This window comes from Ranitomeya variabilis, chromosome 5, assembly GCF_051348905.1.
Source record: "Ranitomeya variabilis isolate aRanVar5 chromosome 5, aRanVar5.hap1, whole genome shotgun sequence".
Lineage (NCBI taxonomy): Eukaryota > Metazoa > Chordata > Amphibia > Anura > Dendrobatidae > Ranitomeya > Ranitomeya variabilis.
Genome location: NC_135236.1, coordinates 1,528,897 through 1,556,204, shown reverse-complemented (window position 1 = coordinate 1,556,204; position 27,308 = coordinate 1,528,897). Strand labels below are relative to the sequence as shown.

At 48.6% G+C, this 27,308-nt stretch overlaps 1 protein-coding gene across 1 annotated transcript in view; it reads left to right on the top strand.

Moving 5' to 3' along the window:
* Nucleotides 1-27,308, top strand: part of ACAP1 (ArfGAP with coiled-coil, ankyrin repeat and PH domains 1) — a 406,972-nt gene that overhangs the window by 264,286 nt on the left and 115,378 nt on the right. The window contains exons 6-11 of the mRNA XM_077261424.1: nt 12,458-12,516; nt 12,802-12,985; nt 14,681-14,725; nt 15,017-15,112; nt 15,261-15,335; nt 25,196-25,305. Of these exons, the coding sequence (XP_077117539.1) occupies nt 12,458-12,516; nt 12,802-12,985; nt 14,681-14,725; nt 15,017-15,112; nt 15,261-15,335; nt 25,196-25,305 (569 nt within the window). The remainder of the gene's footprint in view (nt 1-12,457; nt 12,517-12,801; nt 12,986-14,680; nt 14,726-15,016; nt 15,113-15,260; nt 15,336-25,195; nt 25,306-27,308) is intronic.

Below are 27,308 nucleotides of genomic sequence, written 5' to 3'. Positions count from 1 at the left end.
GACATGATCTCTCCAGTAAAATGGGAACCCTGATCGCTTTCAATGACTTCAGGAACTCCATACCTGCATATGATCTCAGCCATCAGTTTCTTCGCCGTTGTCTTTGCCGTAGCTTTGGCAACTGGGTAGGCTTCTGGCCAACCTGAAAATAAATCAATGCAGACCAACACATACTCATACGTCCCTACCCTGGGTAACTGAATATAATCAATCTGCAGTCTCTGGAATTGGTTAAATGGCCGGGGAGTGTGTTTGGATGGGGTTTTCACTGTCCTACTCTGATTATGTGTGGCACATATCATGCAGCTCTGTACCTGCCTTTCTGCGCAGGTGGAAAACCCGGGGGCAATCCATTGTCTCTGTAGGGTGTCACACATGGCCGTCTTCGAGTGGTGCACATTCCCGTGCAGAACCTGTGCCATCATTGGGTACAGTACCTGTGGTAGGCAGACCTTTTCACCCCTCCCCCATAGTCCAGTGACGGTATCAGAGCAAGCCCCTATCTTTTGCCACCTATTTTTCTCCTCCTTACTTGCCTGTTCTTGTAACCGGGCTAAGATGTCTTTCAACACAAATGGAGATGGTGGGGTGTCTAGGTGATGTACTTGAGAGGCTACAGGAGTGCTTGCTGCTTTCTTCGCAGCCTGGTCTGCCAGTGCGTTACCCTTTTGTCCGTCCATCAGTGCTTTTGGTATGTGCCTTTACCTTTATAATGCCTGTTTGGGTGGGAATCTGTAGTGCATTCATAAGTTGCTGGACTGCCTCAGCATATTTAAAGGGGTGGCCATTTGCTGTCAGGAAAGTCCTGGCTCTCCAGATAGGCCCATAACCGTGTGTAATGCCAAAAGCATACCTGGAATCAGTGTAGATATTTACAGTCTTACCTTCTGCTTCTTGTGCAGACATATGAGCTGGCATTAACTCTGCCTTGATTACCTCATGTTCTGAGACCACAGCATATCTGGTACAGAAGCGTCCTTGGTCATCTTGGTGACGGGATCCATCTACAAAAAGCTCAAAATCAGCATTAGAATAGGCACACTAGAGACCAGCCGTTTCCTGAGACATCAATTTCAGACAATCATGTGGTTTGGAAACCTAATCTTGTTCCTCTGGATCCATTTTAGAAAGAAAAAGAGTCCTTTTTCATGTCACCTACTCCTCCCCCCTTTGGATCCAGGGGAACTAGGGGAAGAGTAGCGGGGTTCAGGACAGCGCACCTTTTTAAAATAGCACACTGAAGTCGCAGCTGTCCAGCCATGGACATGTGGCTAGGTTGTACTTGGTTAAGGATACTATATACATCGTGTGGGGTGGCCATAGCCTCTCCTGGTTGCAAGGGGCCATAAGTGGCAAGGTAGGCCTGACACTCTTGGGCTATGACTGGCCCCCCTTTGGCATAACTGTCCACGTCAATTGTCATCCCTGATAAATGAATGCAAACAGAACTGGCAATCTGGGTGTAATGGAATGCTGAAAAAGACATTGGCAAGATCGATAACTATGAACCAAGCGGCATCCTGAGATATCTGGGACAAAAGAGTATGTGGCTTAGGCACCACCGGAGTTTCTGGAACAGTAACTGCATTAAATGCCTGTAGATCTTGTACCAGCCGGTACACAGGGGGTTGGCCGGGTGGGGTCTTTTTCTTAACGGGAAACAAGGGTGTGTTACATGGGGAAACACAGGGTATCAGGGCACCATTATCGAATAACATTTGTATTTGCCCCTTGAGACACTGCTCCTGATCATATTTCAAAGGGGAACCGGTCCATGCCCACGGAGGTAATGTAACCACGCTATTGAGCGCATATCTGTTTTTCTGGGGGATCCTTTATACCTAGGGCAATTAACCCTTCATATTCAATCGCACTTTAAGCTGCACTTGCACCTTAAACCTTTTGTATATTGCAAGCTTTGTCGCTGCATCTGACTTCTATAAAGGCCTCCTTAGCACCTTACCCTCCATAGGCTGGTCCGCTTATATTGTACACTGTGTCCCTGCTGAGAGATTGTTCTCTCCCCTTTTTTATTCTCAGCATCTTCATGCATGTTTTTACATATTGAATAAAATAAAATGTTTACCTTTTTAAGCCATAGCTCGCTCTGTTTTTTCTGATGTATATATTTCAAAGGGTATTGATGGACTTTAGAAAAAGGGGCACCAGGTTTGAGAAACACTTTTACTGGTTCTACAGGCATTATTGGGGGAGAATCTGGGTCCACCAGGACCACCATAACCGCGGGAAGGGCAAGCAGGATACACATCTCTTCACATTCATCTGCAGAGGAGTTATATAACGTAAGGACCATCTGACCATCATCTTGGAATTGTATTCTGGAGCGAAACTGTAATAATAAATCTGCCCCCAGTAAATTTACCGGACATGAGGGAGAGATTACGAACTGAGCAGTAACTTCAGGGATAGGTCCCACAGGGATAGGTTTTATAAGAGTATATTTATTGGGTCTGTCATCTACTCCAATTAAAACAAGCTCTTAATCTGAGAATTAACATGGGGCTGGGGAGGGAGATTCCCAGACAGGGTTAAAAGGGATATTTTAGTATGAGACTGGATTTGTGTAAGAAGGGGAGGGCTGGAGCTGATAAGGAGCGCTGCTGTGAAAGGGGGGGGCTGTATTTGGAACGGGGGAATTGCTGTCAGCGTTTAGCAAATGAAAGGTGAGAGCTACAACTCCGGGTCTTCTTGAACAGACCTCTCTACGCTGAGAATTAGTAACTCCGCATACATCACAGATCCACGCAGCCGGATCATAGGGTGGAGGCGCACTAAGTTTTGGCAACCCACAGAGCTTACGGTCGGGAGAAGAGGCTTGATTTCCTGGGGAGGGACCTTATCAAGCAGGGAGACCCCCTGTTCCAGATCATCATTTTTAATTGTTTGTCTTTCTGACACATTATTCTCAAACGCTTTCTCAATACCTTCCTGCACCACAAAACATCCAGACTTTATCATAGGAGTAGACAGCTTTCCTTTTTCAACGTAACGGTAACAAAAACAACTAGAATTCACTTTCTCTGTTGATCCTCAATTTGCTATATATCAACCACTCAACTTGCTTTTACCAATCACTTACAAATTTCCTTCTAAAACTAGACACTAGATTTCACTTCCAATTTTCCAGATTATATTTCTTTGTACTTCAAACAATATTGTCGCCTCAAACAAGACACAGATCTACCAGAGAAAATACAGAGAACACCGTTACAGTATGTGCTCTCTCCATTCCAAGGACACAGACATAAGAGAGATCACAGCATTCCTCTACACAGAGAAAAGAGACAAGCAATAGCGCAGCTACGCGACCCCTCCCATCGGATATTTCAAAGACAAACACAAACGAAATACAGTAGTTCTCAGACTTAATTAATTTCTACAAAATCTTCATCGCACAATTCACATACCAGATTGAGAATATTTTCCCTGCATTCCTGACAGATTTCTTTTCCCTTCTTTGGGTTAACAATATCTAATTTTTATCACACAATTCAAAGTCTTCTTCTTCCACGAACTGATTCTCCTTTAAAGCGAAATACCCCTTTTTAGTCGTGTATAGTTACCAGAGCAGCTGTGTGGCCTATTCCACTCAGGGTTTTTACCTGTCCCCCTCTGGGACAACCCAAAATCGCGGTACTCAGTGAAAGGAGGAGGGCGTCTTAGACTTAACCCTCCGGACACCCCTGGAAATATTTAAATCAATATATTCCTGAGTTACGCATCCTACCCAATCTTCGATCACCTCACCGCGCCTGATTCTAACAGTGATCAGGAATTCAGGGTATTTTGACTGTAAAGAGAATTACATCACTGGTTAATCCGGGGTGTCCGTCCCTTATGAGGTACGGTTCAAGCACTGGGCTTCCAACGGAACTACACCTCTATATGATTCCACCCAAGAATCATCCCACCTCCGGGGACAAACCTCAGATCCTCTTTGCAGCAACAAACACAGGAAAACCACACCAAACGGTCAGTCTGGACAGTATAACTGCCAACTTACCGTGGTAGTTGTGGGGGATGATCAGTCCCAATTTTCCAGTGCCTGTGTCCGGCCCGAGGATCCTTTGTCTTGTTGTCCTCCGGGGGGCAGAAGCGTTCCTGCTTGGATCCCGGGTTTCGGCACCAACTGTTGAGGGAGGATTTAAAGTGATCCTTCACGGTTAACTCAGTGATTTCCAAATTAATATATATGGTGTTGCCGGCAACTGAAAATGACCAGACGGAGACATGTGTCTCTGTATGGGGGATCGAGCTGATCTCTGGCCCCCGTTTATTCTGCATGACTATATCACAGTCATAGAAATTACACTTCAACCAATCAGCATAAGAACACGCTCACGGTTCTTAGCCTATAAGAATACAGGAACAATCTGTGCGTCAAAGTTTTGTAGAACAATACACCCTCAGTCTCATGTTCTGTCCAAGTTGCAACAATCAAGGTCTCATACCCTCAGTCTCATGTTCTGCCCAAGTTGCAACAATCAAGGTCTCATACCAGCGGTAAAGTTTAGCCTACTAACAAAATTTATATCAAAACAACAAAATGGAGTCGAAAAGCACAAAAATGGAGATTCTTTCTTAATTTCTTCCTTCACACCTTTATTTAGGCAAAAATACGATAGGTCCATATACGATCCACCACACAAAGGATAAAATAGTCAAGAATCCGAATGCAGTTCAGTAAGAAGATAAAAGTCCTGGGAGATGAGAGCCAACAATCCAGCAGAGGATAACAGTCCATATACGCTTCTTTCTCTCTGAGATGCTGTCTTCACATCATGATTACACACCGGATCTGATCTGTGTCTCACCTCACTGATATTTTAAAAGTCCCCCTCCTCATTCACAGGTCAGGAGGGGGAAGGTTGCAGGGGCTCATTGTTTCAACAAGTTAGGTCAATATGTCATTAGCATATTAGCAAATAGGATTATTCACTGATCCTGTGAGAAGACAACAATACAGTACTGTGGGGGCTGATATCAGATGGCAACCACAGCCATTCATCAATTATAAATAACTCATCCTACAAGAGAACACCACAACAGTCAGCAAAATAAAAACACAAAAAAAAATGATACCCATATAGCATATCACACCATCACAACCTCTCCCCCTCATAATAAGTGAGCACGCTATGAGGTCTACACAGACCTCTGGCCTGCTCACTTTAGTCCACATTGCTCAATCGTTTATAGTTCCTTGTACAGTGGCAGAGGTTGCAATAATCATGAGCACTTGTCCATAAATTCCCGGGTCCTGGCTTTATGGTCATACCAGGTTTTTTGACTGGACTGGGCCGTTCGATGATGTTCATTAGCCAAGGTTGCTAGCTGGGCGAGACAGTCTCTGAACTCTAGAATGTAGGGAATGATGGGCATTACGGTATCTGCGATATCTCCCTCCAATTGTTCTTTCAGAAGAGTGAGAGGCCCACGGACCTTCTGGCCAAACAGATTGCTCCTCGGTGAGGTCTGGATGTTGTGGTGCTTAAAGGGCCTGTAGTCGGGTGACTGCTCCCACAAAATGACTTTGTAACTCCCCAATGTCATTTTTAAGGAGGATATCTTCAGGAAGTCCTCCCATAACTCCAATCCAACACAGTTTTTCTCCCAAACCATAATCCAAACGTACCAAAGCTCGCTGTATATATTTGCGGACACCCCCCGCCAGGACAATGGGAATTCCCGGTCCCTGGTGAATTGCCTCGGGTCGAACCACACGGGGGTCAGCGATAGTCAGGAATGCCCCCGTGTCTCTAAATCCCGACACTTTGTATCCATCAATTAAGACATCCTGCAGGTGGCAATGCCATTGCTCTGTATTTCTAATGGACAAAGGCCGTAGTCCGTACAATCCAGGAGGGGTATCTATGGTGCCGTGGTTTTCTGCTTCCAGCCATCTCTGACATGCCTGGGACATCTTATGTGCTGTAAGGCAGTGACCGGTGTCATATGCGAGGGTCGCTCTGTATCCCCCAGGATGTGCTTAGAAGCATATTAGATCCGCTGGAGTGCCCTGTGCTCACAGCAGGTTTGCCTGTGAGACACAGGGAAGAATAAAAGTGAGTGTAAACTGGATCAAGTTATTTGACCCAGAAATTATTCAGGAAAACCCGGTATGGGCTTTTATTTTTGAAACGGACTGCAGGAAGGCAGTGGGGCCGGTGCGTTTCCTCCAGCCCAGATCTTATAGTGGCCCATGGCTATAGAATCGGGAGGAAAGAAAAAAAAACCCTGCAAAAGAGTTTGGGTGTGTCAGTGTTGGTCTGGGAGTCAGACCTAGCAGGAGCTTTATGAGGAGCTCTGTCCGTGTGGAGCAACACGGGCCAGGCAAAGCCTAAAAAGCCTGACACCCCAGCGTACACGGTGGTGTATTACGTTCACGGCAACGGATTGTGGACTGTTGTTATTTTTCCCGGCTGCATACTGAAGGACTTGTTTGCTTATTTTTTCCGGTTTGTGAGTATGCTGTGAAATAAACAAGACTTTATTTGAACTTTATTTGGGTCACTGCCTATTCACTGCACAGCAAGGACATCGCTACATCACATTTGGTTGGAGAATGCGGAGCAGTGTGAATTAAGGCATACCCCAACACCATTTGCATGTCTGTCATCAAGCCTGCTACATTGCAACTCAGACCTACAGACAAAATGGAGGAGATTCTGAGGCAGCTGGTCCTCACACAGCAACAACAGCAACAAACTAATAACCTGTTGCTGCAGCAAATTACAGCCCTGCGTGAGGCACCTCCAGCACCGACCCCGGAACGTCGCGATGCCCGAGACAAGGTCCGCTCCGCTTTGAGGAAATTGAGTCCGGAAGATGACATGGAAGCCTTCCTCACCGTCTATGAGCGCACGGCAGAGCGGGAGAATCTGCCAGCAGCACAGTGGGCTGAAGTTGTGGCTCCGTTCCTGAGGGGTGATGCGCTAAAGGCCTACTTTGACCTTAGTCGGGAGGATGCCCAGGACTATGCCAAGTTAAAAGGTGAGATCCTTGCCCGACTGGGGGTTAATACTTATGTGAGAGCTCAACGGGTGTTTTCTTGGACTTTTGTGGAAGCCCAGCCTGCCCGGTCTCAGATTTTTGACTTACTGCAGCTTGTGAAACGGTGGCTCCAACCTGAGACTTTAACCACAAGTCAGATAGTGGAGAGGGTGGTGGTCGACCGACTGGTGAGGGCTCTGCCAGCAGCCATACAGCGTTGGGTGGGTCAAGGGGACCCGGGTACCCTAGACCAAGTTGTAGGTCTGATAGAGCAATATAAGGCCACCCAGGACTTTATACGGGACACTGCTCCGCTTCGACTGTCACGTAAGGCTCCGCCAGCTCAGGAGTCTGAGAAAAGTCCACGACTCTCCACTGGGTCAAAACCGGACCGAGTCCGTGCTGAGGGGTTGTCTCGAAAAGAGAGTGACCACAGACCTGTGTCCCCTAAACTGGCCCCAAGGTTACCTCGGGCCACAATCATTACGTGTTGGCGATGCCAAGAACCTGGACATGTGGTTGCTAATTGCCCTCTAACAACAGAACCCATGGACTGCGGGTATACCCGTCGGGTGTCTATGTATGCCCAGCCAGTCTGCATTGCCACTACAGACCCTGCCGGTACCGAACCTCAGCTGTGTAGAGTACTCGTGAACGGGTACCAGACGGATGCTTTCTTGGACTCAGGGAGCTTGGTGACCCTGGTACACGGGTCCCTGGTTGCTGGGGACAATCCTACTGGACGAAACGTGGGGGTAGTGTGCATACATGGGGACCTCCGAGAGTACCCAACTGCGGAGGTCACTTTCTCCACCCCATGTGGAGAGATAAAACATGTGGTGGGCGTGGTAAAGACTCTTCCGTATGGGACTGTGATCGGTAGAGACTTGCCCCTGTTCTGGTCCCTCTGGGAGAACAGAGTTAACCCTCTCAGGGTAAAAAGCATTCCAGGTGCAGAACCTGAAGATCCCGAGTCAGGGATACATGCCGTAGCGGTCGCCACCATAGGGACAGTGTGTAATCCTGATAGGTTTCCCCTAGAGGTATTGGCAGGAGAGGTGGAGGAGAATCCACCAATTCCTGAGCTGGAGGTGTCACCTGGTAAGTTCGGGACTGCCCAGCTCCAGGATCCCACTCTGACCCGGGCAAGGGAAAGAGTAATCGAGGTGAATGGGGTGGCACAACAACCGGGTGCAGAAAAAGAGTTTCCCCGGATGATGATCAACCAGGAGTTACTGTACAGGGTTGATAAAATCCGGGATGAGGTGGTGGAACAACTGGTAGTGCTCCAACCATATCGTCGGGCGGTGCTCGACATGGCTCACACTCACATGTTGGGGGGGGGCACTTGGGGGCCAAAAAGACGTTAGAGCGCATATTACAGAGGTTTTTTTGGCCTGGTGTCTACGCTGAGGTCACAAAGTACTGTGACACATGTCCTGAGTGTCAACTAACCTCACCCACCACGAACTACCGGAGCCCATTAGTGCCTCTGCCCATCATAGAGGTACCTTTTGAGCGGATAGCAATGGATCTGGTAGGACCAATAGTAAAATCCGCCCGGGGCCACCAGCACATATTAGTAGTCGTAGACTACGCCACCCGGTATCCAGAGGTGATACCGCTCCGGCACACTTTGGCTAAACTAATAGCCCATGAACTGTTTGCCATGTTTTGTCGCCTGGGGCTTCCCAAGGAGATCCTTACAGATCAGGGAACTCCTTTTATGTCTAAAGTGACTAAGGAGCTATGTAAATTGCTCCAAATTAAACAGTTACGTACGTCAGTGTACCATCCACAAACCGATGGGTTGGTCGAGAGGTTTAATAAGACCCTCAAGGCCATGCTCAAAAAGGTGGTCAACAAGGATGGGAAGGATTGGGATATGTTATTGCCATATTTAATGTTCGCCATACGCGAGGTACCGCAGGCGTCCACAGGGGTTCTCCCCATTTGAGCTATTGTATGGCAGACACCCGAGGGGACTGCTGGATGTAGCCAAAGAGACGTGGGTACAGGAGCCCACTCCACATAAAAGTGTAATCGAGTATGTGGCAAGTATGCAGGATCGGATTGCGGTCATGCAACCCATAGTAAAGGAGCATCTGTTGGATGCCCAGGCCGCTCAGAGCCGTACATATAATAAAAGGGCCACGGTCAGGACCTTTAAAGAAGGAGACTGGGTGTTGGTACTAGTGCCCACCCCAGAGAGTAAACTCATGGCCAAGTGGCAAGGGCCTTATGAGATACGGGGGAAGGTGAGGGAAGTGAATTACAAAGTGTACCAACCCGGGAAAAGAAAACCCGAGCAGCTGTACCATGTAAACCTGCTAAAGGCCTGGAAGGACCGAGAATGTTTGGTCACAGAAGCAACTACGGTCATACAGTCGGAAGTCCCTCTGGCACTCGCCAAGGACACAGCCGGGTGTGAGGTAAAAATCAATGATGACCTCACAAAACAGCAGCGGCGGGAGGCTCGAGCTTTGGTACAGCAGAATATGGATGTATTCTCAGAGCTGCCGGGGCGAACCTCAGTAATTCAGCATGACATTGTCACTGAGCCCCGGGTAAAGGTGCGAATGAAACCCTACCGAGTGCCAGAAGCCCGAAGGCAAGCCATCGCGGCTGAGGTAAAGCAAATGCTTCAGTTGGGAGTCATTGAGGAGTCCCAAAGTGAGTGGGCTAGCCCCATTGTACTAATACCAAAACCTGATGGGTCATTACGCTTCTGTAATGACTTTAGGAAGTTAAATGAAGTGTCAAAATTTGACCTGTATCCCATGCCACGGGTGGACGAGCTAATTGAGAGACTGGGGAAGGCACAGTACTTCACCACGCTGGATCTCACGAAAGGTTACTGGCAGGTTCCCTTAACGGAGTCAGCGAAAGAAAAGACTGCGTTTATAACCCCAGAGGGTCTCTTTCAATACGTTGTCTTACCATTTGGGTTACATGGGGCTCCGGCCACATGCCAGAGGCTGATGGACATTGTGTTAGCGCCGCATAGAGATTACGCGTCGGCCTATTTGGATGACATAGTCATCTTTAGTACCGACTGGGATACCCATCTGTCCCAGGTACAAGCAGTGCTGGACTCTCTTAGAGCCGCAGGGTTAACCGCAAACCCAAAGAAATGTGCAATAGGTCTCACGGAAGCACGGTACTTAGGATACGTGATCGGCCGAGAAGTGGTCAAACCTCAAGTGAACAAAATTGAGGCCATTCAAAACTGGCCCAAGCCCTTAAGTACCAAACAAGTAAGGGCATTCCTTGGCATCACTGGGTATTACCGTCTATTTATACCCAATTTTGCTGGTAAATCGGCTTCCCTAACGGACCTGTTAAAAGGGAAGAAAACGGTGATGGTCAAGTGGAATCCTCAAGCAGAGGAAGCTTTCCAGTCTATGAAGTCAGCGTTGTGTGGACAGCCGGTCCTCATCAGCCCTGACTTCAAGAAAACCTTTATTGTGCAAACCGATGCCTCAGAGGTAGGCTTAGGAGCGGTGCTGTCGCAAGAGGTGAACAGGGATGAGCATCCAGTCACCTATTTAAGCAGGAAACTGACCCCGGCAGAGAGAAATTATAGCGTTGTGGAGAAGGAGTGCTTGGCGATTAAATGGGCCTTGGAGTCCCTACGCTACTATTTGCTCGGGCGTCAGTTTCGGTTGGTAACGGACCATTCACCCCTTGTCTGGATGAGAAATGCAAAAGAGAGGAATGCCCGAGTCACCAGATGGTTCTTGTCCCTGCAAAACTTCAGCTTCTCTGTGGAACATCGGGCTGGGAAATCACAGGGAAATGCGGATGCCCTGTCACGGGCACCATGTATGCTGACAAATGTTCAACCCCACAAGTCTGAACAGAGGGGGGGGTATGTAAGGCAGTGACCGGTGTCATATGCGAGGGTCGCTATGTATCCCCCAGGATGTGCTTAGAAGCATATTAGGTCCGCTGGAGTGCCCTGTGCTCACAGCAGGTTTGCCTGTGAGACACAGGGAAGAATAAGAGTGAGTGTAAACTGGATCAAGTTATTTGACCCAGAAATTATTCAGGAAAACCCGGTATGGGCTTTTATTTTTGAAACGGACTGCAGGAAGGCAGTGGGGCCGGTGCGTTTCCTCCAGCCCAGATCTTATAGTGGCCCATGGCCATAGAATCTGGAGGAAAGAAAAAAAAAAACCCTGCAAAAGAGTTTGGGTGTGTCAGTGTTGGTCTGGGAGTCAGACCTAGCAGGAGCTTTATGAGGAGCTCTGTCCGTGTGGAGCAACACGGGCCGGGCAAAGCCTAAAAAGCCTGACACCCCAGCGTACACGGTGGTGTATTACGTTCACGGCAACGGATTGTGGACTGTTGTTATTTTTCCTGGCTGCATACTGAAGGACTTGTTTGCTTATTTTTTCCCGTTTGTGAGTATGCTGTGAAATAAACAAGACTTTGTTTGAACTTTATATGGGTCACTGCCTATTCACTGCACAGCAAGGACATCGCTACATCACAGTGCATACATCCTAAACGATCCCCCCGTAGTGCATGGGAGGTCCCTGAACTTGGCCCTGTATGAGTCTGGGGTGGTAGCATGGTAATCCAGGATAGTCCGCTTTACAATGTTATAATCCCGATTCTGCTGTGAGTCAATGGTTCGGTAAGCCTCCGCCAGGCTACCGTTCAGGAGTCCCACTAACAAACGCATCCAGCCAGAGTGGGTCACCTCCATCACAGCACACTGCTGCTCAAAGTCCTTGAAGAACCCCTCCACATCTCCGGAAGCCTCATCAAATGGCTTAAACTCTGTCCGGGTGATCTGTACAGGCTCCCGGATCTTGGGTTTACATTCCACATTGCGTTACTCCCTCTTTCCTGCTCCATTGCTTCTTGTCTCCGTTGTGCCCAGCGGGCAGCCTCCTCCTTGTACTCCCGAGATGCCTGGGCCCAGAACCGCCATCTCTTCTTCGTACCACACCACCCACTGGCTTTTTGGGGTGGGGGTCCTCGTCTCCTGGGCTTGTCCTTCAGACATATGGGAGTAGGTGGTCTGGCTAGCACCCACCAGTAGGTCAATTAAGGCTTCTTTAAATCACTCCCTGGTAGTTCAGGCCCAGCCATTCATCAATTAGAAATAACTCATCCTACAAGAGACCACCACGACAATCAGCAAGATAGAAACACACACAAAAATGATACCCACATAGCATATCACACCATCACACTTCTCCTCCTCACCTCTCCTCCCCTCCTCGCCACTGCTCCTCGCTTCTCCTCAACTCGCTTCTCCTCCTCACATCTCCTCCTCGCCTCTGCTAACTCGCCTCTCCTGCTCGCCTCTCCTCCTTGCCCCTCCTCACCTCTGCTCCTCTCCTCCTCACTGACCCTTCTCTCTTTCCTGTTATCCCTTCTTGTTGATCTCAGCCATAACTGCTCTTCATGTAATTCTCCATTCCTGCAGGAACTTCTAGACTCCATCCAGCAAAGCTTCAAACAGAAACTGCAGCATCTGTTGAAAGAGTGAGACCCTGTCCTTCTCCAGCCATTCGGGGCCCCCCTGTCTTATCCTCCAGTCACCTCCAGAGCTGCACTCACTATTCTGCTGTTTCATCATATCTTATCCTCCAGTCACCTCTAGAGCTGCACTCACTATTCTGCTGTTACATCATGTGTTATCCTCCAGTCACCTCCAGAGCTGCACTCACTATTCTGCTGTTACATCATGTGTTATCCTCCAGTCACCTCCAGAGCTGCACTTGCTATTCTTCCTTTTAAAGCTGCAATGTTCATTGTTTGTTTTTTTAGAGACCTTCGATCCTTCAAAGAAAGTCGCAAGGAGTTAGAGCGCTGCAGAGAGGGACTAGAGAGTGCACTTAATCACAATGCAGAAATGTCTCGCAAGAAGACACAAGAAATGCAAGAAGCTTCCATGGCGGTGCAGACGTCTCGTAGAGCGTTCAGAGAACGAGTTCTGGACTACACACTGCAGGTGAGACTACAAAACGAGACGTCACATCTGTAATACCGGGCCAACACCATAACGAGACGTCACATCTGTAATACCGGGCCGACACCATAACGAGACGTCACATCTGTAATACCAGGCCGACACCATAACGAGACGTCACATCTGTAATACCGGGCCGACACCATAACGAGACGTCACATCTGTAATACCGGGCCGACACCATAACGAGACGTCACATCTGTAATACCGGGCCGACACCATAACGAGACGTCACATCTGTAATACCGGGCCGACACCATAACGAGACGTCACATCTGTAATACCGGGCCGACACCATAACGAGACGTCACATCTGTAATACCGGGCCGACACCATAACGAGACGTCACATCTGTAATACCGGGCCGACACCATAACGAGACGTCACATCTGTAATACCGGGCCGACACCATAACGAGACGTCACATCTGTAATACCGGGCCGACACCATAACGAGACGTCACATCTGTAATACTGGGCCGACACCATAACGAGACGTCACATCTGTAATACCGGGCCGACACCATAACGAGACGTCACATCTGTAATACCGGGCCGACACCATAACGAGACGTCACATCTGTAATACCGGGCCAACACCATAACAAGACGTCACATCTGTAATACCGGGCCGACACCATAACGAGACGTCACATCTGTAATACTGGGCCGACACCATAACGAGACGTCACATCTGTAATACCGGGCCGACACCATAACGAGACGTCACATCTGTAATACCGGGCCAACACCATAACGAGACGTCACATCTGTAATACCGGGCCGACACCATAACGAGACGTCACATCTGTAATACTGGGCCGACACCATAACGAGATGTCACATCTGTAATACCGGGCCGACACCATAACGAGACGTCACATCTGTAATACCGGGCCGACACCATAACGAGACGTCACATCTGTAATACCGGGCCGACACCATAACGAGACGTCACATCTGTAATACCGGGCCGACACCATAACGAGACGTCACATCTGTAATACCGGGCCGACACCATAACGAGACGTCACATCTGTAATACCAGGCCGACACCATAACGAGACGTCACATCTGTAATACCGGGCCGACACCATAACGAGACGTCACATCTGTAATACCGGGCCGACACCATAACGAGACGTCACATCTGTAATACCGGGCCGACACCATAACGAGACGTCACATCTGTAATACCGGGCCGACACCATAACGAGACGTCACATCTGTAATACCGGGCCGACACCATAACGAGACGTCACATCTGTAATACCGGGCCGACACCATAACGAGACGTCACATCTGTAATACCGGGCCGACACCATAACGAGATGTCACATCTGTAATACCGGGCCGACACCATAACGAGACATCACATCTGTAATACCGGGCCGACACCATAACGAGACGTCACATCTGTAATACCAGGCCGACACCATAACGAGACGTCACATCTGTAATACCGGGCCAACACCATAACGAGACGTCACATCTGTAATACCGGGCCGACACCATAACGAGACGTCACATCTGTAATACCGGGCCGACACCATAACGAGACATCACATCTGTAATACCGGGCCGACACCATAATGAGACGTCACATCTGTAATACCAGATCTGTCTCGCATCCTCAAATTCTTGTTTTTTCGTTCATCATCAGTTTTCTTTGTTTCAGATTAATATCATCCAAGGGAAGAAGAAATTCGATATTCTGGAATTTGTGAGTTTTTCTGGAAGTTTTGGGGATCAGAGGATGTGGAGGAAGGTGCATGATACAATGGAGGACACAAGTGCGGAGATCTGATCTGTTTAACCCCATGAATAATCTTAGTCTGTATAATGGGAGAAGAGAGATATGATGGTCTGTAGTGTAATATTGAGGGGTCCACCAGAGAGCGCTTTGGGGCAAGCGATGGGCACGGGCTCTACTGGGTGGTGAGGTCGCCAGGGGACATTATCATGGAGGACATTTCCACTCACTGAGGTGTAACATCCATTGCTTCACTGCTAGATGCTGCAACTGATCGACGCTCAGGCCTGCTTCCTAGCGCAGAGTCATATGGTACTGCACAACCTGGATGACTATCGTAAGGGGCTGGCGGCACAGGTAAGTCTAGTGGAAGTGTGTAGGTCCACCCTGTAGACTGTCAACCTCAGAAACCTGTAGAATACACTAGGACCTGGAAGTCTTTAGAGATGGGCTCCTTGATGTACTAATAAAAAGCTCTTTATCATTTTGCCCTTTATATTTACAGGTTCATCAAAAAGTGTTGGAAGGAGCTCGTGAGAACCGAGACTTGGAGCAGAAGCTGATCAGCATGAAACACAAAGTGAGTTCCACTGGACATGAGCATGTGGACCCTTTAATAAGCACTTGGCGTGAGTATGTGGGCACTAATACCCACTGGATGTGAGCTGTCGACACTAATGACCACTGGACGTGAGCATGTGAACACTGTAATACCCACTGGATGTGAGCCGTAGATACTGTAATACCCACTGGATGTAGGCATGTAGACACTGTCATATCCACTAGGACTGATCGTGCGCACACTAATAACTACTGGACTTCACCATGTGACCACTGTAATAAATTTCAGGAAATAGGAAGAATGTCTTGTCCCAATTACACTTCCGGAACTTTCCACTGCATTTACTGGTCTAAACACAAAGCACTTCTGCAGACACACAGCTGCATGGCCCCCTCAGTCTGTTCTAAACCACTCATCCCCCCTCCCTCAAGAATGTGTTGGTGATCAGGAATCAGCCTTTTCCCACGCACATGGGACTTCTTTGTTCTTGAAAAGTTAAGTATAATGGCACCGATTATTGATAGAGGTGTGAATCTTACATTTTTATAATGTGCCCCAGCAGAGCCATCACACAGTGGCTTTTCTAAGCTCCAACACCAGCAGAATAAGATAAATAGATTTATGCTTAACTGGGTCATACTTCCACTCCATGTTTAGACTTAATAGAATGCTAATTTTAAAATAAGATCAATGATAGTCTTGTTGTTGCGCCACGAGGCCCCCCACTGAGGTATGAAATCAATGAAGTTTTGGTGGCTTTGAAAAGGGGTGTGCAATTCCAGGGCGCAGCCCACTCAGTGAGGTCATGGAGCAGAGGATATGACATTGAAGAGCTCAGTTGGGAGGTGGTCTTTTGCCCAGGAAGCCTGCTACCGGGGGCTCTGCAACCAGCCTGATGCATTGAGATGTCACTCCCTTCCCCACACCACATGGCAACCATGATATATGATAACTATAAGTGTTTTTTCATCTTTAATCCCTTTTATTTTGTAATCGTGGTGTACATATAGTATTTGTCTCATTTTGTAACAATCTTTTTATACTTTTGTAAACACTGCCTATTTATTTTTGGAGTAAAAGCTATAATATTTACTAGTCTTGTTTTCCTTGCTCTAAACGTACCCTAAGTCTTCTGACCTAAGTAATTGCTACTGATTGGGTTGGTTCCTGACCCATTATTAATCATAGTAATAGGAGCTGGCAGAAGCGGAGCGGTCTGAGCTTGTTGGGCAATGCTGGCAGTGACGGAAAGGGGTTTATAAGTGTATTGCTCTGCTGCAGCCAGAAATAATTATATCGCCCTCACTGCAGTGTGCCCAATAGCCAGTACATGACAAGGCAGCATTTCTGGCGACTAATTATCCTAGCTGCAGTTCCCTGACTGTCCTGAGGATAAGGGGGGCACCAGAGAGCTGCAAGTTTCAAACCGGAACTGGGAATTGGGATATAAAAATTCCCTGAAGAAGAACTGGGGGCAACCAAACACCCCCGGTTCATGACATATTGGTGGCAGCGGTGGGATATTAGAGCATTAAGGTACCGTCACACTAGGCGATATCGCCAGCGATCCGTGACGTTGCAGCGACCTGGATAGCGATATCGCTGTATTTGACACGCAGCAGCGATCTGGATCCCGCTGTGAAATTGCTGGTCGCTGCTAGAAGGTCTGCACTTTATTTGGTCGCTAGGTCGCCGTGTATCGCCGTGTTTGACAGCAAAAGCAAGGATACCAGCGATATTTTACACTGGTAACCAGGGTAAACATCGGGTTACTAAGCGCAGGGCCGCGCTTAGTAACCCGATGTTTACCCTGGTTACCAGCGTAAAAGTTAAAAAAACAAACAGCACATACTCACCAGCGCGTCCCCCAGCCTCTGCTTCCTGACACTGACTGAGCGCCGGCCCTAAACTGAAAGTGAAAGCACAGCGGTGACGTCACTGCTGTGCTGTTAGGGCCGGAGCTCAGTCAGTGTCAGGAAGCAGAGGATGGGGGACGCGCTGGTGAGTATGTGCTGTTTGTTTTTTTAACTTTTACGCTGGTAACCAGGGTAAACATCGGGTTACTAAGCGCGGCCCTGCGCTTAGCAACCCGATGTTTACCCTGGTTACCCGGGGACCTCGGCATCGTTGGTCGCTGGAGAGCGGTCTGTGTGACAGCTCTCCAGCGACCAAACAGCGACGCTGCAGCGATCGGCATCGCTGTCGCTATCGCTGCAGCGTCGCTTAATGTGACGGTACCTTTAGTGATCTGATTTGAGCAATCATTCCTCTCACTAAAAACTTGCACGGTTCTTGCGAGGACCCTGTGCAAAAAGTTTTGGAGAACGAGCTCAGTGTTTACTAGTCCTGAGATGATACCGTGTGTACTTTCGATTACCCCCTCCCTTTCTCTTTGTTTTTCAATCCTATCTTATATTTGGCAATGATGGCCGCAAAAGGAAAGCGCCGGTACACCCAGCAGAATAAGGACACTCTTGTTGGAATATGCACGTACCACGGCCTGGACCCCATGGCAAAATCAAGGTCCAAATGGTCGCGGAACTAGTGCAATGTGTAGCTGATCAAGCCCATTCCCAGAGCCCAACAGAGGCTGGGGCGAGCCAAAACATGGACATTACTGAACCAGAGGTCCAACCAGGGCAGGCCAGCCCTACCCGCAACCAGGGCGGAGTGGACCCCCACCTGCAGATGGCATTGGACCAACTCCCCACAGACGATCCTGAAGCATGTCTGAAGCCTACAGTTCCAAGAGAGAGAGCCCAGCGGGAGGCAGAGAGAGCCCAGCGGAAATTAGAGAGAGCTGAACGGCAGGCCCAAGCAGAGCGGCAGTACCTGATGGAGTTAGCCCGACTCCAGGGGCCGAAGTCATCCCCATCCAGCAGCGAGCCCAACAGCGCTCAGATCCCTTGATCCCTGCTGGAGCACTTTCCTGTGATGGAAAAGGACAGGGACTTAGACACCTTTTTGCGGGCATTTGAGAAAGCCTGCTGACAGTACCGGCAGCCTGATGACCAATGGGTCCAATATTTGACGTCAGGGCTCAAAGGCAAAGCTCTAGAGGCATTAGCTTCTCTCCCATCAGAACAAGGCCCTGATAAAGAAGTACCAGCTCACTCATGAGGTTTACCGTAAAAATTTCCGGAACCTCCAACGTGGCCCACAAGACAGTTACAGCAATTTGGTGCATTGACTCAGAATCTACTAGAAAGACTAGTGGACCAAGGACTGTCAGCGATCACCTTTGAGCAGCTGCGAGACCTGATGATCAGAAACCAGTTTCTACATCTTTGTCCAGCTGAGATGCGACAGTTCGCGATGGACTGAGAGCCCAAAGACGAGGATAAAGCAATGCAGATTGCCGATGCCTATGAGGCCAACCATAAACTGGAAGTACAGAAGCCAGTCACTGCCAGATGGAGAGGGGGTAAGCCATCAAACGACCCCAGTGCTCCTGCCAGCTGACTCACAGGAGGCGCTGTCCCCGTTGCCAGTACCAGACTCACCACCGACCTTCGCAAGTGTTTTGCCTGCAATAAGACTGGTCATATCAGTGCCAACTGTCCGGAGAAGCAGAAGAACCCCCCAGCCAGGGCCTAATGCGGCAGTTCTTTTGGTGGGTGGGGTGGCTTGGAGGGTGTTTGACAACATGCAGCAAGTCACCATGTGGGGCCATGTCGCTGCAGGCCTCAAGGACACCGGGGCTGAACGAACCCTCATCCAACCCGAACTGGCGGCCCCTGAAGAGATTATTCCAGGGAAAACCCTGTCACCGGGATTTGGGGCATCCGCCGTCTCCTGCCCATGGCCCGGGTGTTTTTAGATTGGGGTGTTGGGAGCGGGATGAAGGAAGTGGGGCTGTCCGATAACTTGCCCACCGATGTTTTATTGGGAACTGATTTGGGGAGAGTGTTTGCATATTACGTCCCTGATCCCCTCCCCAATCTGATACTAAGGGTGATGTTATTGCTGTGAAAGTGCATGCGTTACCTGAGAGTGATTTAACTCATGATGATGATGATAATGATAATGAAAATGTGTGTGTTTCACCTGCTAACCATTTATCTCCTAACGATAATGTGTCTACAGGTGCAGGAGTGCTCAGCCATGTCACTCTGAGGGGTGAAATGGCTGAGAAACCCCTAACAGGAGCAAGCGATGGTATTAAGGGAAATGGGGAGATGCACGGGAACTGTGAGGAAGGTGATGCCGTGCAACTGACCAGTGCCACAGAGATAGGTAGCTGCCCCATGTATAGCACTGCTCCTGAGGATATGGGGTGGGATGGGGAGGTAGAGCCAGGGCTGGACTGGCCATCTGGCAATTCGGGAAAATGCCAGAAGGGCCTGTCTGGTCGTGAGCTGCCTTGCCTGCTACGTTGTTAACAGAATCAGTGTTCTCAAGACACCGCTACTGTTAAGAGTTGTGATGGAGCACAAAGTTGCTGACTCCATCACTTACCCCAGCAGGCCACGGGTATCATTAGAAATATTGGTCTTATAGAAAATCTTCCTTTCCTCCATCCAGGGTAATATTAGTAATATATCGCATCTGGTTTTATGGGGATGGGTACAATATGGGCCTGTGTGATTTCAAATGCCAGGACTGAATTTCAGCCCCCTTCCATACCTCGGTAGAGCCCATAGCAGCGCCGGCTGATGGGTCTGTGAAAATCCCCAGAGAGACAGCCTACATAGCTGCTGTCACCTGCAGTCAGAGTGCCCGAAACGCAGATAACGTTCTGCCTTCCAGACCCTCCTCAGTCACAGGGGTGACTGAACTGGAAATGTACCCAGAGCAGGTCCCAGAGGGTTCCCTGGGGAAGGGATCCTGATGTCACTTCTGGCTCCCCCTAGCCAGGAGTTCCAGGCTGCTCTGCACTCAGGTGCGCGCCTGGAGAACTTGAGACACCTCGCCGACATGCCCACCTCCGTGAATAATAAGGAGAGGGTGTTCTGGGAATGAGGGAAATTATACTAGGAGACAGTTCCCGGTAAATCCCAAAAGGAGTGGTTGAGAAAAAGACAGCTGGCTGTCCCATACCAGTTCAAGGGTGAGTTGTTGCAGATTGCCCCTGAGATCCCGCTCGCTGGACACTTTGGGATTAGCAAAAATAAGGCCCGGCTGTCTCAACACTTCTATTGGCCCAAGATGGGGACAGATGTAGCAAATTACTGCTACACCTGTATCACCTGCCAAAGAGTGTGGAAGGCGGGGCCTGCTCATAAGGCTCCCCTGATCCCTTTGCCAGTGATAGAGGAGCGTTTTCAGAGGATCACGGTGGAATTTGTGGGGCCCCTGGCCGTCCCCAGCAGCTCTGGAAAGCAATACATCCTCACTGAGGTACACTATGCTACCCGGTACCCAGAGGCAGTGGCTCTGTCCTCAACTAGGGCGGATAAGGTGGCGGATGCACTGTTGGCCATTTTTTCACGTGTAGGATTTCCCAAGGAGATGCTTACTGACCAAGGGACCCAATTCATGGCTCGCCTAATGGAGGCTCTCTGTACGAAAATGCAGGTGAAGCGTCTGGCATCGAGTGCGTATCACCCCCAGACCAATGGTTTGTGTGAGCGCTTCAACGGTACCCTCAAACAGATGCTAAGAATGCTGATTGAGACCAAAGGGTGCGACTGGGAGCAGTACCTCCCGCAACTGCTATTCGCTTACCGAGAGGTTCCACAGGCCTCGATGGGGTTCTCCCCATTCGAGCTCCTGTATGGCAGGCAAGTCCGGGGACCCTTTGGGTTGGTAAGGGAATCCTGGGAAGAGGAGCCGAATCCTTCAGAAGTGTCCATCGTGGAGTATGTCATGTGCTTCCGTGACAAAATGCAGACCTTGACGCAGTTGGTGCATGACAACATGACGCAGGCTCAGGCTGACCAGAAGCACCGGTACGACCAGAACGCCCAGGAGCGGACCTACCAGGTGGGTCAAAAGGTGTGGGTGTTGGTCCCTGTACCAAAGGATAAGTTCAGGGAGCCTGGGAAGGCCCATGCGTCATACACCAACAGCTCAATCCAGTCACCTACGTTGTCACTCTTGACCATGCTCGGGGTAGGCAAAAGGCCTTTCATGTCAATATAATGAAGGCTCATCAAGAACATGAAACCTGCGTCCTACCGGTCTGCAACCTGCCTGAGGATGTAGGACGAAAACCTCCTCCTGGACATGCTGGCCCAAGCCAAGGCCGGTGGGTCCATCGAGGACATGGAGTAAGCGCCTTGCTATCCGAACCCCAGCAGTCACAGTTGCGGACCACGCTGGAACCCTTCTGGGCCGTGTTTACCAACAGACCCAGAAGGACTGAGTTAGCGGTCCACGAGGTGGACACTGGGAATCATGCCCCACTACAGCAGACACCCTATCGGATCTTCGACCAGGTGCAGCAGGTTATGCGCCAGGAGATCGATGAGATGCTACAGCTGGGGGTGATTCAGTGGTCTAAAAGCACATGGGCCTCACCTGTAGTCCTCATGCCAAAGAAGGATCAGACCACCCAGTTCTGCCTGGACTACAGGGGGCTCAACACCATCACAGCCTCTGATGCGCACCCAATACTGCGCATTGAGGAGCTGCTTGAGCGGTTAGCTTGCGAAAAATATTTGTCCGTAATGGATCTGAGTCGGGCATACTGACAGATTCCCCTGAGCCCTGAGGTGCAGGAGAAGTCCACTTTTATCACCCCCTTCGGACTGTACGAGTCCACGGTCATGCCATTTGGCATGAAGAATGCCCCTGCCACTTTCCAGCGGATGGTCAACCACCTGCTTCAGGAACTGGAGAAGTACGCGGTGGCGTACCTGGATGACATTGCTGTCTTCAGTCTCTCCTGGGAGGAACACCTGCAGCATCTCCAGGAAGTGCTCAGGCGAATTCACCAAGCAGGCCTGACCATCAAGCTGAGAAAGTACCAGATGGGCATGAGCGAGGTCCACTTCCTGGGGCACCGGGTAGGTGGGGGCTCCATGAGGCCAGAGACTGGGAAAGTGGATGCTATCGCATCCTGGCACACCCCCAGGACCGAGAAGCAGGTGATGTCCTTCCTGGACACTGCAGGGTATTATAAGCGCTTTGTACATATCTATAGTAGCCTGGCAAAACCCTTGACGGACCTCACCAGGAAGAAGCTGCCCCAAACAGTTGACTGGACAGACGGCTGTGAGGTGGCTTTCCGGGCTTTGAAAACAGCTCTGAGCAGTTCTCCGATGCTAAAAGGTGTCGACAGCAGTTGGCCGTTTCTGGTACAGACCGACACCAGCGTGTTTGACCTCAGTGCTGTGCTCAGTCAGGTGGACTCAGGAACCCAAGAGCACCTCGTGTTCTTGAGCCTGAAGCTTCTGCCGAGGAAAGTGACCTATTCCACCATAGAGAAGGAGTGCCTGGCCATGGTTTGGGCTCTGCAATGTTTGCAGCCCTACCTGTACGGATGCACCTTCACTGTGGTGACCGACCACAACCCCCTGAGTTGGCTGCACATCGTATCTGGTACCAACAGAAGGTTGCTACACTGGAGCCTTGCCCTCCAGCAGTACAGCTTTATTGTGAAACACAAAAACACACAGCGAGCATGGCAATGCAGAAGGGTTGTCCTGCCGAGGCAAACCTGCTAAAGTGCACATGAAGGAGTACCAAGAGGTCCTGCCTCTGTAGCACAGTCCAAAAGGGGGAGGTGTCAGGAAATAGGAAGAATGTCTTGTTTTCCCAATAACACTTCCTGAATGTTCCACTGCATTTGCTGGTCTAAACACAAAGCACTTCTGCAGATACACAGCTGTATGGCCCCCTCAGTCTGCCTGTGTAATTCTAAACCACTCATCCCCCTTCCCTCAAGAATGTGTTGGTGGTCAGGAATCAACCTTTGTCCCACGCACATGGGACTTCTTTGTTCTTGAAAAGTTAAGTATCATGGCACCAATTATTGATGAATCTTACATTTTTATAATGTGCCCCAGCAGAGCCATCACACAGTGACTTTTCTAAGCTCCAACACCAGCAGAATAAGAGAAATAGATTTCTGCTTAACCGGGTTATACTTCCACTCCATGCTTAGACTTAATAGGGCTCTAATTATAATGATAAATAATAATTTATTTTTATATAGCGCTAACATATTGCACACATTATCATCACTTTCCCCGATGGGGCTCACTAAAGTACAGCAAACAGCCCATGAGTTCTGGCAAACTGAGCATCAACCATGCTGACTCCAGCTCCACTGTCTACAAACACAGAAATCTCCTTGGTTTTGCTCTCCAGCACCACATCTGCTGTCAGGACAAATCGGGAACTGCAGGATGATGATAAATGCACCCCATGCTTATTCAACTCCAGACTACCAATGTTTAAATGAGTCTCCTTTTGCTTAGGTATCAAAGGATAGGCCACAATAAAATGTCCCTTTTTTCCACAAATTTTACACACTCCCTTCTTTTTGAAAATCTCCAAGGAAATGTATGATGCAGAGGCACCCCCTAACTGCATGGGTTCCTCTACCTTCCCCAGAACTGGTTCACTGCCAGAGCGCTCCCCCTGGCAAAGGGGCAATACCCCGAAAAGGAAGCTCCGGAGAAGGTGGTCTTACCCGCTGATCCATAAGGCGTCTATCAACACGTATAGCCAATGAAATAACAGCCTCCAAGGACTCAGCAGTTTCACATGCCGCCAAAGCATCCTTCAACCTTTCAGTGAGACCCTGAAGAAATTCGCTTCAGAGAGCCGGGTCACTCCACTTAGTATCAGTTGCCCATCTGTGGAATTCGGAGCTATACATCTCCACTGACCGATTCCCTGCTGTAGATGATGTAACCTGGACTCAGCCGAGGAGATTTGGTCAGGGTCATCATAGATAAGGGCTAGAGACCAAAAAATCCCTCCACAGACTGAGACAAACCGAATCCTGCAGCAAATAGAAAGCTCAGGGTTGAGGATCTCCCTGTAGTAGAGAGATCACATTACCGACTCATTGCTCCTTGTTTCCGGAGGAACTCATTCCGGCTGCAGATATCTAAGGTTGGGGTCTCTGCAGGTAAGGCGGTCGAGCTGGAACTCAAGGTTGCCGTCCCAGACAGGTTTTCAGGAGGTAAGGACAAGTTTTTTGTGTTCAAGGAACCTTGCAAACTGTATTTTAAACATTGTCCTCAGGACATGCTCTGCGTTGTGAGGATTTGCCCGTTTCTGAGCTATTGTAGAGTTTACAATTGATATCACTCATGTAATGCAAGAAGTGAAATCTTTGGAATTGTATTATACCGACAGTTCTTATCTGTGTATCATAAATCGTGGTATGTGTTAAAGGGGCCCACTGAAACTCTTTTGCCCGGGGCCCACAATGTGCCCTCTGTCCATTCCTCTAGTTCACATGCTTGTCTCTTCATATTATTACTATCGGTTATATGCCGTTTTAGGCTACTTTCACACTAGCGTCGGGCTCGGTCCGTCGCAGTGCGTCGGGCCGAGGTCCCCGACGCTAGCGCTGTCTCCGCCACACAACGGGTGCAGCGGATGCATTTTTCCAGCGCATCCGCTGCCCCATTGTGAGGTGCGGGGAAGTGCGTGGAGGTGGGGGCGGAGTTCCGGCCGCGCATGCGCGATCGGAAAAAGCGGACCGTCGGGAGCAAAAAACGTTACATGTAACGTTTTTTGGTCCCGACGGTCCGCCACAACACGGCACAACCGTCGCACGACGGTTGCGACGTGTGGCAATGCGTCGCAAATGCGTCGCTAATGTAAGTCAATGCAAAAAAAACCGCATCCTGCAAGCACTTTTGCAGGATGCGTTTTTTCGGCAAAACGGCGCATTGCGATGTATTGCAGTAAACGCTAGTGTGAAAGTAGCCTTACTCTTCCTTATGTCCTCTCCCCATCTTCTTACTCCTTAGGACATTTCTGATGAAGATGCTATTCATCAAGGAGATGGAGAGACATCTGAGATCGTGATTGAAGGATACCTCTTTAAACGAGCCAGTAATACTTTTAAGACCTGGAGCCGGTGAGAGAACATCATTGCCGTTTTGGTGGGGGACGTGATTATTCAGGAGAAACCTGAGTGGAAGAGGAATCCGAAATAAGTAGAGACTTCTTACATAGTAACCTAGTATTTAAGATTGAAGCAAGACTTTAAGTCCATCTAGTTCAACCCATAGTCTAACATGTTGATTCAGAGGAAGGAAAAAAAAAACCATGCAGCAAACACTAAGCTCCACATTGGGGGAAAAAATTCCTTCCCGACTCCACATACGGCAATCAGACTAGTTCCTTGGATCAACGCCTTATCAAGGAATCTAGTGTATATACCCTGTAACATTATACTTTTCCAGAAAGGTATCCAGTCCCCTCTTAAATTTAAGTAATGACTCACTCATTACAACATCATACGGCAGAGAGTTCCATAGTCTCACTGCTCTTACAGTAAAGAATCCGTGCCTGTTATTATGCTTAAACCTTCTTTCCTCCAGACGTAGAGGATGCCCCCTTGTCCCTGTCTCAGGTCTATGATTAAAAAGATCATCAGAAAGGTCTTTGTACTGTCCCCTCATATATTTATACATTAACATAAGATCACCCCTTAGTCTTCGTTTTTCCAAACTAAATAGCCCCAAGTGTAATAACCTATCTTGGTATTGCAGACCCCTCAGTCCTCTAATAACCTTGGTCGCTCTTCTCTGCACCCGCTCCAGTTCAGCTATGTCTTTCTTATACACCGGAGACCAGAACTGTGCACAGTATTCTAAGTGTGGTCGAACTAGTGACTTCTATAGAGGTAAAATTATGTTCTCCTCATGAGCATCTATGCCTCTTTTACTGCATCCCATTATTTTATTTGCCTTTGTAGCAGCTGCCTGACACTGGCCACTGAATATGAGTTTGTCATCCACCCATACACCCAGGTCTTTTTCATTGACGGTTTTGCCCAGAGTTTTAGAATTAAGCACATAGTTATACATCTTATTACTTCTACCCAAGTGCATGACCTTACATTTATCCCCATTAAAGCTCATTTGCCATTTATCAGCCCAAGCTTCTAGTTTACATAAATCATCCTGTAATATAAAATTGTCCTCCCCTGTATTGATTACCCTGCAGAGTTTAGTGTCATCTGCAAATATTGAAATTCTACTCTGAATGCCCCCTACAAGGTCATTAATAAATATGTTAAAAAGAAGAGGGCCCAATACTGACCCCTGTGGTACCCGACTGCTAACCGCGACCCAGTCCGAGTGTGCTCCATTAATAACCACCCTTTGTTTCCTATCCCTGAGCCAGCTCTTAACCCTCTTACACATATCACTTGTCTAGTAAATTACTGGAAGAGGAGAGGAACAGGGGTTACATTTATATAGACTTCTCCTGTACCTGTGGCATGTGGCTAATAGTCTGTAACTGAGAATGTGCTCTATGAAGTGATAAGTGGCTTCTAATCCAATCCTCTACTTCAATATTCTAGGTTCCTTCTTTCAATATGTAAGATTTCTCTATTCTAGGTTTCCATACTAGGAGCTTGTATTTTAGGTTTCTTCAGTCTAGGTTATTTTAATTTAGGTGACTCCGCTTCAGGGTCTCTATTTTAGGCTTATCTATTCTAGGTTCTTCTACTCCAGCTTCCCTTATTTCCGGTGCTTCAATGCTCAGGAAGCTGATAGTCTTGCTTCTTCTGAGTGCTTCTATTCAAGTTACCTTATTTCAGGTACCGCAGTTCTTCTGTTGTAGGTTCACTTCTCCAGCTATAGTTCAGGGATTCTGTTTTAGGGGTTTATATTCCAGGGTCTTCTATTTTAGCCTTCAGGTTGCTTTGTTTTATATGCCTCTCTTGCAGGTTCTTGCTTCTAGCTTTTTAAACTCCAGATTTCTTCCGTTCAAGGGCCTCTATTCCAGGTTTCTAGATTCCATTTGCGTCTATTGTAAAAAATGGTTTACAGTATTCCAGTGGCACAGAAAAATAGGTAAAAAATTAATTCTACATTCTTCAGTTCTAAACATTCTTAATTTCAGGTT